This window comes from Zonotrichia leucophrys, chromosome 22 (assembly GCF_028769735.1).
Source record: "Zonotrichia leucophrys gambelii isolate GWCS_2022_RI chromosome 22, RI_Zleu_2.0, whole genome shotgun sequence".
NCBI lineage: Eukaryota > Metazoa > Chordata > Aves > Passeriformes > Passerellidae > Zonotrichia > Zonotrichia leucophrys.
Window position 1 is genome coordinate 3,019,475 of NC_088191.1, and position 13,166 is coordinate 3,032,640.

At 45.7% G+C, this 13,166-nt stretch overlaps 1 protein-coding gene across 2 annotated transcripts in view; it reads right to left on the reverse strand.

Annotated features, from left to right (window-relative positions):
- The window catches only part of UNC5D (unc-5 netrin receptor D), a 115,761-nt gene that overhangs the window by 63,904 nt on the left and 38,691 nt on the right, over positions 1–13,166 (reverse strand). For both annotated transcript variants that reach the window (XM_064731087.1, XM_064731085.1), the window contains exon 2: positions 7,232–7,450. In XM_064731087.1, the coding sequence (XP_064587157.1) occupies positions 7,232–7,450 (219 nt within the window). The remainder of the gene's footprint in view (positions 1–7,231; positions 7,451–13,166) is intronic.

A 13,166-nucleotide genomic window follows, 5' to 3' on the forward strand; every position in this document is an offset into this window, starting at 1 on the left:
TCTCATCTCTCACCTTGTCAACACCACAACATGCCCCCACCATGATCTTTGCAACTCTTCCCTGAAAATTCTCATCCCTGGTGCCTCCTTCACCCAGAATGTTTGTCTGGATCCAATCACAGTACACTAATAATGCCTTTAAAGGACATCTCCATGCCCTTGCAAACCTGTGGCCCCTCAGACCAGGAGCATTTCCCCCAGACAGAGCCCAAAGGTAAATCCCAGACTCCAGCATCCTCCCACACTTTTCCTGTGGGATGTTCCCCAGCCCTGCAGCCACCTCGGCATGGCAGCCTTGGGAGAGGAAATCCAATCCAAACCTGGCTCTGGGAACCATTTGAAAGAGTCAGAAAAACATTAAATGAAAATAGAAAACATTCAGGCCTTGTTCGTCCTCCTCTCTCCTCCAGCACCGTCCCCAGGCAGTTATTTCCCCTCCACTGGAAATGGAGGCAAACCCAATCTCACCGTATTTCATGCCTGTGGAGTTTATAAAGCAGCAAGGATTCTAAACCTGAACTCCATAAAAATTGGCTTCCACTTAATCTCAGGCATCATTAACAGCTGGGCAGCCCCTCCTCAAAGGCACTGGGAAGTCGCTGTGCTCCTCTGGCAAGAGGAGGGACAGGGTTCACTGGGGATGCTCCAAGAGGGGAAGCTCAGACAAGCTTTAAATCCTGTACAAAAATACAGAATATTTGATACTTTTCCAGCAGCAGGAAAAGGGGATTTTTACTTCTTTTCATTAAGCCTGGCTTACAATGAAACACAAAGACAGGGACAGCTCCCCAAGTTGTCTGCAGAATCCCTTCAGTGCCTCAAATATTTATTCCCGTGCAACAAACAAGCACAGGCTTTCTGGCTGCTTTTTGTTTTTCCCCCGTGTTGATGCCGTTTTTAACAAAACTGTTTACAAAGCTTCCCTTTATTTCCTGACATGGTGACAACAAACCCTGAGGAACAAAGGCTCTGCCAGAGCCCCTGCCAGGAAAATGCACCCCCTGAACCAAACCATCCCTGCTCTGCCAGCCAAAAAAATCCTTGGATTCTGGCATGAGAACGTTTTGCAGAGTGATCTGTCCAGGTTTAAGGTAAGAGAAGCTCCCTCAGAGGGGATTGGAGTGCTGGGACAGATCAGGGATGCTCTGGCTGAGGTTTGGGATCCCATTCCCACCAGCAGCAGCTTCCTGGGGGAAAACTCTCCCTATGCTGACCCCACTCACACCCCCAGACCCTGCTCCCTTCCCTCCTGATAATTTTGGGAAGCAGCAAAGAGAGGCAGAGGTATGGGAGCTGTCCCTGCTCACGACAACGGGATTTTGATACCAAACGAGAAAAAGTCATCACTTGATGATGAATTTTAGAAAAGCTGAAGCCATTTCTTGGCTCCGGGGTGCTGCAAATTTCTGAGCAGGCGTCAGTGAATTCAGGCATTTACAGCTCCAGATTTATTAAGGTGGAATATTCTCCAGCCCAGCTCTTCCTTTCATTGACACGGCGTTTAATTAATCTATAAATCAGCCTGTATTTAATGTGGCAAACAAAGAGCACACGCGGTTTGGGGAAGCTGGTGGTTCAGCGTTTTGAGAATGGGCCAGGTAGGAATTCAGGTCGTCTTTAAGGTCTCTCAATTCACCCATTAACAAAATAAATGCATCCAAAACTGCAGAATCTCGGAATTGTTGGGGCTGGACGGGACCTCTGGAGAGCACGGGGTCTTTGGGGGAAGTTGTGCTTTGTTTATGGAGAAAGCGCAGCCATTTCCATTTGTTTTAGGAACAACGACACAGAGCAAACCTATTGGGAGGAGAGGAACATTCTCCATTTATCATCCCCATATTTCACCAGTGTTAGGAAAATTAATCCACAAACACCAGAGGTTTATGTTCAAAAAGGAGACAGAAGAGTCCTTTTACTTTATTTCAATAAAGGCCGAGGCCATGGGGCATTGCCCTGGGGATTCTCCAAGTTTTAGAGAATGCAGCCTCCTTTTTATCCCAATTTCCAGCCACATTTCCCTTCTCTCTTTCCCATTTCTGAGGTACTTGAGAGGTTCAGACTTCCCAGAACACCTGATACTGAAGATTCCCCTATAATGTACAACCCACCCTTTTAATTTTTAATTCTTATGGAATTTAGGGGGTTTTCTTCCCCATCTTTCAATGTCTAATTTAATTTATCAGCAAACCTGAAGTTTATAAATAAAGGCAAATATCCTTTTCCATTCATCAATCAGTGGAATCCTTCCCATTTTTTCTTTTATCTCCCAGCGCTGGTTTTATCTCCCAGTGCTGGTTTTATCCACCAGCAGACCCACAGCTTGTTTGGAAAGACAAATCCCCCATTCCTCTCAACCAGCAAACACATCCACCTCCCCTCTGCACCTTGGGAACCACCGGGAAAATCCTTCATGGGGAGTGACAGCGGGTGAAAAATCCCCGCAAATCAAAGCAGGCACCTCGTAAAGCACCGCGACATTTTACCTGCGCCTCCAATAACTCCAATAAGCACCGCCAGCCCAACCCTTTAAATTATTGTGCAAATTAGAACCATCATCTTTTGTTTTACAGTAGAGCCGTGCAGAATATCAAGTGCTGGCTGTGGCACTGAAATGCTAATGGGCTCTGCTGGATGCTGGAGCTGCACAGACCGGTGCTGGCAGCAGATGAATAATTGCTCTCCGTGTACTAAACACAACGGAGCTGCAGAGAACTTCAGCATTTGTCAGCTTTATTTGTTTAAATGAGAAAAACACTGACAGCAGTTATTGCTGTAATCCTTCCAGTTATCAGACAAGGAAACTCTGCGAGCGGGGCTGTGCCTGTGCTCAACCCCAACCTGAAATAGCCAGGCAGGTTCTGGAGCGTGCAGGAAATGCAGCAGAGGGAAATTAATCAGCCACTAATTACCACACTTTCATCACAGCAGCATCCATGAGCTCGGCTCTCCCTTGATGAGGCAGAGCACGGAGAGAACAAAATCCCTGCTCTGCCACGCTGGGGGAATAAACAGGAAAAGCAGAGGCAGAGCAGCAAAACCACCATGGGGACACTCCAGGCAAAGCCTTCCAGACATCCCAAGAGTCCTGCAAAATCCTCAGTGTCCTGCTGCTCCTGCTCACAGACACTCTGAGGCCTTTATTCCCCTCCTGTAAAATGTTCCAGACATCTTTAAAGTCCTGCAAAACCCTCCCTGTCCTGCTCACAGACACTCCTGGGCCACTCTGAGGCCTTTATTCCCCTCCTGTAAAATGTTCCAGACATCTCCAGAGTCGTGCAAAATCCTCCCTGCCCTGCTGCTCCTGCTCACAGACACTCTTGGGCTGCTCTGAGGCCTTTATTCCCCTCTTGCAAAACCAAAATCATGGAAATCCGGGCTCTGTGCCCATCATGGTGACAAAGCCACCCGTGGGCAGTGCCAGCCTTGGGACACCCCGAGTGCCACTGCAGCCCGTGTGCCAGGAGTTCAGACATGTTCCCTCCATCCAGCACCAAAATTCCTCCAGCCTGAGGCTCTGTGTGCTGTTTTTTACCTCTCCTCCCCAACCTCTGGGGATTTTGATGCCTCACAAGCACTGGAAGGATGCAGAGGGTCAGACCCTGTTTAATTAAAGAAAACCAGCTTATACTTCCAGCATGAAAACCATCGATACTCAAAATCAGGGAAATTCCTATTCATGCTCCTCTTAAAACTTCGAGTCCTAATGGGAGCTGCAGTGGCACAAAATATGAAAATGATCCCATTTATTCTAGATAATTTCAGAAATAATGCAGTCAGCATATTTAAATATATTTAAAAGAAGGTGATTTCAAAAGCCCAGAACCCCCTTTAACCAAAATCCCCGCTTTTGGCACCAAACCCAGAGCAGTTTTCCCAACTGGAGAAGATCCAGGCTGTGCCTGAGGACAGGCTCAGCTGTGCCCCAGACCGGACTCCAGAAATGAGGGCATTGCATGTGAATGCCAAAAACCCCAACAGCTGCTGCTCTTCCTGAGGAAGAATTCCAAAGAAATTCCTGGCTATGGATGGGATCCTGGTGACAGAATTCCCCTCAGTGCTGCCTCTCTCTGCGTTTCTGTGCCCTGAGGATCATTCTGGGAACACCTGGACACTGCCCTGCAGTGGGTTTTGGGTTCCAATGCCACAAACCCCAACAGCTGCTGCTCCCCAAAGGCTGAGGGAGAGTTCCAAAGGAATTCCAAAGGAATCCCTGATGGGATCCTGGTGACAAAATTTCCCTCAGTGCTGCCTCTCTCTGCGTTTTTGTGCCCTGAGGATCATTCTGGGAACACCTGGACACTGCCCTGCAGTGGGTTTTGGGTCCAGAGCTTTGGGGCATCTCCAGCCCTGGGCTAAGTCCAGCCCTGCAACCTTTCTGTGGTCACCCTGTGAAAAATGCCTATTTTATTCTTGGCTTTTCACAAATATTAAAATGTATATGTGTTATGTTAGAAAGTTATGCTGTATTAATTTTCTTAAGTAATGTGTTAAATATAGTTTTAGGTTATAACATAATGTTAAAATAGAAACTATGCTATGTAAGATACTTTTTTTAAAGAAAGGACTCATCGTGAGATAGCAGCCACCTAAATCTTTCAGAGAAAAAGAATTTATTGCTCCCTTATCAGGAAAAATGAACTTCTTCCCACCTTGCTCACATTGGGATTCAAAGGAAGAAGCTGACACTGCCCAGACAGAATCCTGTGTTTGAATGGAATTTATGCATCATGTATGAGGTGTATGAATGTGCAACAGGCTGTTGCTTTTAAGGGTTAATCCTCTGTTAACATGGGTCCTTTTTCGGGCTTATTTTGCCCAGAAAAAGAGGGCAAAAGGGGAAGACCCGGATGTCTGTAACTCTTTGTTTCTATTGTCTCATGCTGTCCTAATTCAAATTGTCCAAAATTTTTATTATTCTAATTATATTGCTATTTTTATAACCATTTTATTACAATTAAACTTTTAAAATTTTAAAAACAAGTGATTGGCTTTTTTCACACAGGGGAGCTGGCCAGATGAATTTTCTCCCAACCCAAACCCAGCCCTGCTGCTCCGTGTCTCAAATCCCAACATTACTGATGCCATTTAAACCCCACCTTGTGTTACCAATCTTGGTTTGTTCTGTTATTAACCCAAAGCTTAGAAAACATAATTGCAGCACTCACAGAGAGATTTTCTGTAACCATATGGAAGGAAAGCTTTTAGGGACGACATTTCTCCCATATTGATTCAGCAGTGCCTTTAGAAGTAAAGGTTACGCCTATTAAATTATTTCTGAAAAGGTAACTGCAAAAATTAAAATTCATTCAGATTAGCATTTACAAGAAAAAAAAACCCCTCTAATACGAAACTTCTTCAGAATGTGTCACTTCAAAAGAATGCCAAGCACTACTTTAAGAGGTGTAACTTCTTTTTAAATGGCATTTTTGCCTCTAAAAAAGGAATTTCTTGTGTTGCTGGAGAAGGTGTTGTACACAGAGCGCTGCTGCCAAGGCTGGGGGTTGCCTAGCAATGCTGGGAGGGGAGAGGGGAGAAAGCAATAACAACCAGAATTGTGGAGCCACAGCATCAAATTGGTCTGCAATACTTATCAGCTAAATGAGAGGAGCTGCAGGCTCCGCTCGGAGCTGATAAAATCTCCTGATCGCTCCCAAATCTCTCCCTTCTCCTTCTCTTCTCTTTCACACGCTCTGGGCGCGTTGGATTTCTCCTGTTCGGGTTATTCCCACCCCAAATCCTGCTCTGGCTGGGGCTGGGGGCAAACTCCAGGGTCCAACTCAACAAAAATCTCATAAAAACTGGGGCTGGGGGCAAACCCAGCAGGAATCCTCCAAAAACTGGGGCTGGGGGCAAACCCCAGGGTCCAACCCAACAAAAATCCCATAAAAACTGGGGCTGGGGGCAAACCCAAAGGAATCACACAAAAACTGGGGCTGAGGGCAAACCCCAGGATCCAACACAGCATGAATCCTATAAAAACTGGGGCTGAGGGCAAACCCAGCAGGAATCCCATAAAAACTGGGCCTATGGGCACACCCAAAGGAATCACACAAAAATTGGGTCTGGGGGCACACTCCAGGGTCCAATCCCCCAAAAAATCCAATAAGAACTGGGACTGGGGGGAAACTCCAGGGTTCAGCCCAGCAGGAATCCCATAAAAACTGGGTCTGGGGGTAGATCCAGCAGGAATTCCACAAAAACTGGGGCTGGGGGGAAATTCCAGGGTTCAATCCAGCAGGAATTCCATAAGAACTGGGGCTGGGGGCAAATCCCAGGGTCTGGCAACTGGGACTGGGGGGAACCCCAGAATCCAACACAACAGGAATTCCATAAAAACTGGGGCTGGGGACAAACCCAGCAGGAATCCCACAAAAATGAGTTTCCTTGTTCCCAGCTCCCCACAACTGAGTATCCTGCTCCACTGGGCTCCTGCTCACCTGGGGCCATTCTGCTCACTGGCATTCCTGCTCACCTGGGGCAGTTCCTGCTCACCTGGGGCAGTTCCTGCTCACCTGGGGTACCTCCTGCTCACATGGGGCAGTTCCTGCTCACCTGGGGCTGTTCCTGCTCACCTGGGGCCATTCCTGCTCACCTGGGGCCGTTCCTGCTCACATGGGGCCGTTCCTGCTCACCTGGGGCAGTTCCTGCTCACCTGGGGCCGTTCCTGCTCACCTGGGGCCATTCCTGCTCACATGGGGCAGTTCCTGCTCACCTGGGGCAGTTCCTGCTCACCTGGGGTACCTCCTGCTCACCTGGGGCTGTTCCTGCATACTTGGGGCAGTTCCTGCTCACATGAGGCAGTTCCTGCTCACCTGGGGCAGTTCCTGCTCACCTGGGGCCATCCTCTCACTGGGGCAGTTCCTGCTCACCTGGGGCACCTTTGTCACCGTGGGCTCCTGCTCACCTGGGAGTGGCTCCTGCTCACCTGGGAGCAGCTCCTCTGTCCCAGGAGCATCTCCTGCTCACCTGGGGCCATTCCTGCTCACCTGGGGCAGTTCCTGCTTACCTGGGGCTGTTCCTGCTCACATGGGGCAGTTCCTGCTCACCTGGGGCCGTTCCTGCTCACATGGGGCAGTTCCTGCTCACTTGGGGGCACCTCTTGCTCACCCAGAAGTGGCTCCTGCTCACCTGGGAGCAGCTCCTCTGTCCCAGGAGCATCTCCTGCTCACCTGGGAGCAGCTCTTCTGTCCCAGGAGCAGCTCCTGCACACCTGGGGTCAGCCCCTGCTCACCTGTGGCCTCGTCCAGGCTCTCGTGGGACACGTGCTCGTTCTGGTGCACCCACTCGCCGTTGCACTTGAAGAAGATCTGCATGGCGGGCACGGCCCTGCAGCGCAGCACGATGGGGTTGCTCTTGATGATGTAGGAATCGTCGGGCTCCTCCAGGAAATGGGGCAGGGTCCCCGGCGCCGAGGGCAGGGACTCGGGCAGGGCCTCGCTGTTCTCATGTCCTGAAAGGCAAACAGAGGAAAAATCCCATTTTTCATGGTTCTTCTGGCATCTCGTTTTATTGTGGGAGGGGAAAATCAACTTTGGGGTTTATTTAGGATTGGTTTTCCTCTGGGTTTTGTTTCAGATCGGTTTTATTCTGAGTTTTATTTGGGATCGGTTTTCCTCCAGATCGGTTTTACTCTGGGTTTTATTTAAGATCCACTTTACTCTGAGTTTTCTTTAGGATGGGTTTTACTCCAGGTTTATTTAGGATCGGTTTTCCTCCAGGTTTTATTTAGGAGGAATTTTACTCCGAGTTTTATTTAGGATCAGTTTTCCTCTGGGTTGTATTTAGGATCAGTTTTATTCTGCGTTTTATTTAGCATTGGATTTTCTCAGGATCGGTTTTCCTCCAGGTTTTGTTTAGGGTGGGTTTTCCTCGGGGTTTTATTTAGGATCGATTTTACTCCTGGTTTTTTTAGGATCTGTTTTAGTCCAGGAGCACTTGCAGAGCTGCCCGGTTGGGCTTTGAAAGGACGTGCACACACAGAGAGAACAAAAATCAAACACTGAAGTGTAAAAGATGCCAAATGCCACAAAACAGCCCCAAACCCGCCAGAAAACAGGTGGGGACCTGAGGGTTCAGAAGCTGCAGGATGTGAAGGGATTTTTCAGCCCTTTTTCACATCCTCAGCTGCCATCAGGGCTCAATTCTCAATTGCCAGGTCCCTCAATTCCCGAATTCCCGAGGCCCTGGAGCAGAGGCTTTGCCTTTGGAACAGCTCCCACCCAGTCCAACCCTCCCTGCTGCTGTCAAACCCAGGAAATTCCCATTGATCTCCAAAAATGCTGAATTAATTTCAGCACTTTGTCGGGTTTTTGGCGGAAATTCAGAGGAAAGCGACAAATGTGGGTGAGGAGGGATTGATTCCTGCAGGGAGAGCAGCGAGCACAGCCAGGGGAGAACAGGACAGTGTGGGGATGGAGAGAGCCAGGAGGGAGCAGCTCCAGGAGCTGATGGAACCCAGAGCAGTGAAATTGAGGCAGGTGAGAGCGAAGTTGTGGTGCTGTGGAGGAAAACTGAACCCCTCAAGTGTCACCGTGTTATTTTTTGAAAAATCCTATTTCCCGGGATATCTCTCCTGGGAAGCCGAGAAGCCTCAGAGAAAAATGAAAGCAATAATTATCTGATTGCTGCTCCTGTGTTTTGCTGCTTTGGAATGTGCCTTGGACATTGTTTACCAACAGGTGCATGTTTGATTGGTTCCATGTGAATTGTTTTTAATTAATGACCAATCACCATCCAGCTGTGTCTGACTCTGAGGAGTCAGTCACGAGTTTTCATTATTTATTCTTGTTAAGTTTTTTGATGTATCCTCTCTCTTTCTCTAGTATAATGTTAGTATGGCACAATATGATATGATATGATATAATATAATATAATATAATATAATATAATATAATATAATATAATATAATATAATATAATATAATATAATATAATGTAATATAATATAATATAATGTAATGTAATATAATATATATAACATAACATAGCATAAAATAATAACTCAGCCTTCTGAGAACTTAGAGTCAGATTCTCATCTCTCACCTCCTCCTGGGGACCTCACAAACACCACATTCCCATGTCTAGGAGGTGACAGAACAATGAGAACATTCTTTTATTTCTATCAAATCCTGGGGAACATTCTTTTATTTCTATTAAATCCTGGGAGCTGTCCCTCAGCACGGAGCTCTGTGTGTGCAAACACTGCCCGAGCTGTGCTGGGAAATCACAGCCACCCTCAAACCACTGCAGTGCTTTCAGCCCCTTCCCAGAGTGCTCTCACAACAAAACACCGTCCCAACAAAACACCATCACAATAAAACACCATCACAACTTCCAGTGTTTTACTCCCTAAAGCTGATGCCAATTTCCATCTTGTCAATCTAAATCCCTTCAGGCTTTATTCAGTACGAGTTTTGTAAGAAAGAACAAAAATATTGTCAGATTTTGGAGAAGCTGGGAACTCCCAGATTCCCACCGAGGCTCCAGCAGCCCTGGAGCGGAGGGGGAGCAGCAGCCGAGCCCGTGAGGATCCCCCAGCTGGAGAACTCCCAGTGACCCCGAGTTATTCCACTGAATTTGCTATTTAGGGCAAGGCACAGAGGAGGAAATCCCAGCCCCACAACACCCAGGGCGGATTTCCCCTGGCAGGTTGTGTCTGGAATGCGTGATCTGGATTTTTTTTATTGGGTGTCTGGAATGTGTGATCTGGATTTTTTATTGGGTGTCAGGGAGGTTTTGAGGCTGGGAGTGGCTCCCTCCCCATGGAAACCTCTCACACAGGACACAAAATAAAATGACATGGACACTGGAATTTCCAAGGTAAAAAGAAAGGAAGTTTATTTTCTGACTCCAACATTTATAGATTTCCAAAAGTGACAGTGGATTGGAGGGTGACAGTGCCACCTCTCCAATGACACTGGACAAACCAACAGTCCATCAAATTTCTCCTCCTCCAGAAAAAAATGCAAAACAATAATTATTTACATAAAAAATGCATGAGAAAGTTCTTTACAAGAGTGTGAACATCAGAAGGCTTAGAAGAACTTGGAAGAACCAAGAACACATGGCCAGGTAAACCCAGGTGAATCTTTTCCCTTTGACATTTTCCTTTGGAAATCCAGCCAGGTAAACTCAGGTGAATCTTTTCCCTTCAGGATTTTCCTTTGGAAATCCAACCAGGTAAACCCAGGTTCATCTTTTCCCTTTGACATTTTCCTTTGGAAATCCAACCAATCCATCCCAACCCCTCTTTTGGACAGATCCACCCAGCAGCAGAAACCCAACTGGAGATGACCAATATTCCAAATATTCCCATTCCTCCTTTTCCATCTGTCCAGATTCATTTTTTCCCTTCAGGATTTTCCTTTGGAAATCCAACCAGGTAAACCCAGGTGAAATCTTTTCCTTTGGAAATCCAAGCATCACACACAAAAGCAGGAGTGATTCCCCATCCCCTCACACTCACACAGATATTTCTGTGGTTTACACCTGGAACTGCCTGAATTCCAGGGCATCCCTGCTCAGGTGGAGGATATTATTTATTCCTGTAACATTATTTATTTATTAATTATTATTTATTAATAAGTATTTATTCCTTTAACATTTCCCCATTCCCCTCACACTCACACAGATTTTTCTGTGGTTTACACCTGAACTGCCTGAATTCCTGTTTGCAAGACATCCCTGATGAGGTGGAGGATATTATTTATTCCTATAACATTAATTATTTATTATTAATCATTTATTCCTATAACATTTCCCCATTTACCTGAAGGAGCCTCTCCCAAAATGCCATTAATCCTCAGGATTTTACCTCTTCCTCTTGTGATCACCTCTATTGTGCCCTAACTCAAACTCAGAATTCCCATTTCCCCAGAGCTGATTGCAAATCCCTGAGATTTCCCACGTCAATTTTTAGGATTCAGGCCCTTTAGAAATATAAAAAAAAAAATCAGTTTTGTAGCAGCAAAACTGAAGAGCAAAGCCTGACACACAATTCTTGTGGGTTTCATTCCTGGAAAATTACCTTTCAGGAAGGGTTTTGTGTTTTATGCTCTGCACGTGAGGCCAAAAGGGACTTTAAATCTTTTTATGACAATAATAGAAATGAAAAAGAGAGGAGGGGAAAGAAAAAAAAAAAGAAAGTTAGGACCAAACATTAAATTCTTCTCTGAAATAAACACACTGCTGCTGTCAGAACACATTAGGAGATGTGGACAGCAGCAGGCAGGGATGAGTCAGTATTTCAAAACTGATTAGGATAATTTAGATGTTAAAATGAGATCTTAAACCAGTGAAAAGCTGTGGGTTCTGAAATATCTTTTTTGTTTTTCAAATTAAGAATTATTAAAAATGAGCAGCATTATTCTTTTTGCATTAAAAAAAGCAAAACCAACCCAAAATTTAAAGCGTCCCCACAAGCCAAGTAACTCGTGATAAAAGCAAATAAATCTGGCAATAAATTGTGCAGAGACTTTTCCCAAGTGTCCAAACACAACTTCTCTTACACTTTGTGGTGCCAGAAAAACAAAGCTCTAAAAGTCCCAAACGGGGCTGAATTCCTCTCTCTGATCCAGCAGAGGGATCAGAGGGAGCTCTTTTCCCTCTCTGCCTGCGATTTGGGATTTGGGATTTGGGATTTCCCTCTGTCTAGGGCTTGGGATTTCCCTGATTTATGGCACTGCCCGGAATTCCTCCTGCAGGGACACAGGAGCCATTCCCACATAAAAACATTCCCAGTTCCCTCCAGCCTCCTTTCCTCTGAATTTATAAATCCTGCCAGCAGCACTAGGTTATTTTGCTGCTTTGGATTTTTTTTGGATGTTTTTGGATGTTTTTTGGATGTGTTTCAGATGTTTTTTGAATGTTTTTTGGATGGTTTTTCGATGCTTTTTCGATGTTTTTTGGATGGTTTTTTTATGCTTTCTGGATGTTTTTTAGATGTTTTTTGGGTTTTTTTATGGTTTTTGGATGTTTTTGGATGCTTTTTGGATGCTTTCTGGATGTTTTTGGATGTTTTTTGGATGTTTTTTGGATGGTTTCTGACCCAATCCAGAAGGAAAAAGCCTTTTCCCAGCTGGACCCATCCCAACCCCTCCTTTGGACAGATCCATGCAGGAGCAGAAACCCAACTGGAAGTGATCAATATTCCAAATATTCCCATTCCTCCCTCTCCATGTGCCCAATCCCCCTGATCCCTGCTGGACTTTAACCCTCTCCAGCCCGGATTTCCTCCAGCACCAAACAAACCCAAGCGTCAGCTTTGCCAGGGGATGGAAAAAATGAAAATCCTGTTCCAGAATAGAGCATTTCCTCCTGCCTGGAATGGTTTCCATGCTGAAATCAGAGTCATTATTCAGTCAGGAAAGCAGCTCAGTGAGATTTGCCTACATTTGCTTCATCAGATGACCCCGGCCCCCACGCACTGTGGGTTTTTTGGAAGGCGCTCAGAAATGGGTGGAAATGGCAGATTTTGTTGTTCAGCAAGGATTGGGAAATCTTTGATTGGCTCTGTTGTTTGCCCTGATTTGCTAAAGCTCCGGGATAGGCGATTTAGCAAAACCTAAATGGGAGAGCCAGGAAAAAATCCCTCCCTTCCCATCCCATCCCATCCCATCCCATCCCATCCCATCCCATCCCATCCCATCCCATCCCATCCCATCCCATCCCATCCCATCCCATCCCATCCCTGCAGGGACCCTTCCACCACACCAGCTCACTCATCTCCATCTATTCCTGATTTTTTTCAACGCTTTTAGCAGAATTCCTGATTTTTTTCCTGGCTGCTGTACAGCCCAAAGCCAGATTTAGTTCCATTAATGAACTGTAAATGCCTCTGCTCAACAATACAGTGGATTTTTTACTGGATATTAACGTCTTCCCTGTGAGGGAGAATCCTCAATAAACTGGTGAACCTTCAATAAATGAATGAACCCTCAATTAATCAGTGAACCCCTCAACTAATCAATGAAACCCTCAATTAATCAATGAAAATCTCAATTAATCAATGAACACTCAATAATCAATGAACCCTTCAATAAATCAGTGAACCCTCAATAAATCAATGAGCTCTCAATAAATTTACTAATCCTCAATCAATCAGTGAACTCTCAATAAATCACCAAACCCTCAATAAATCAATAAATTCTCAATAAATCAATAAATTC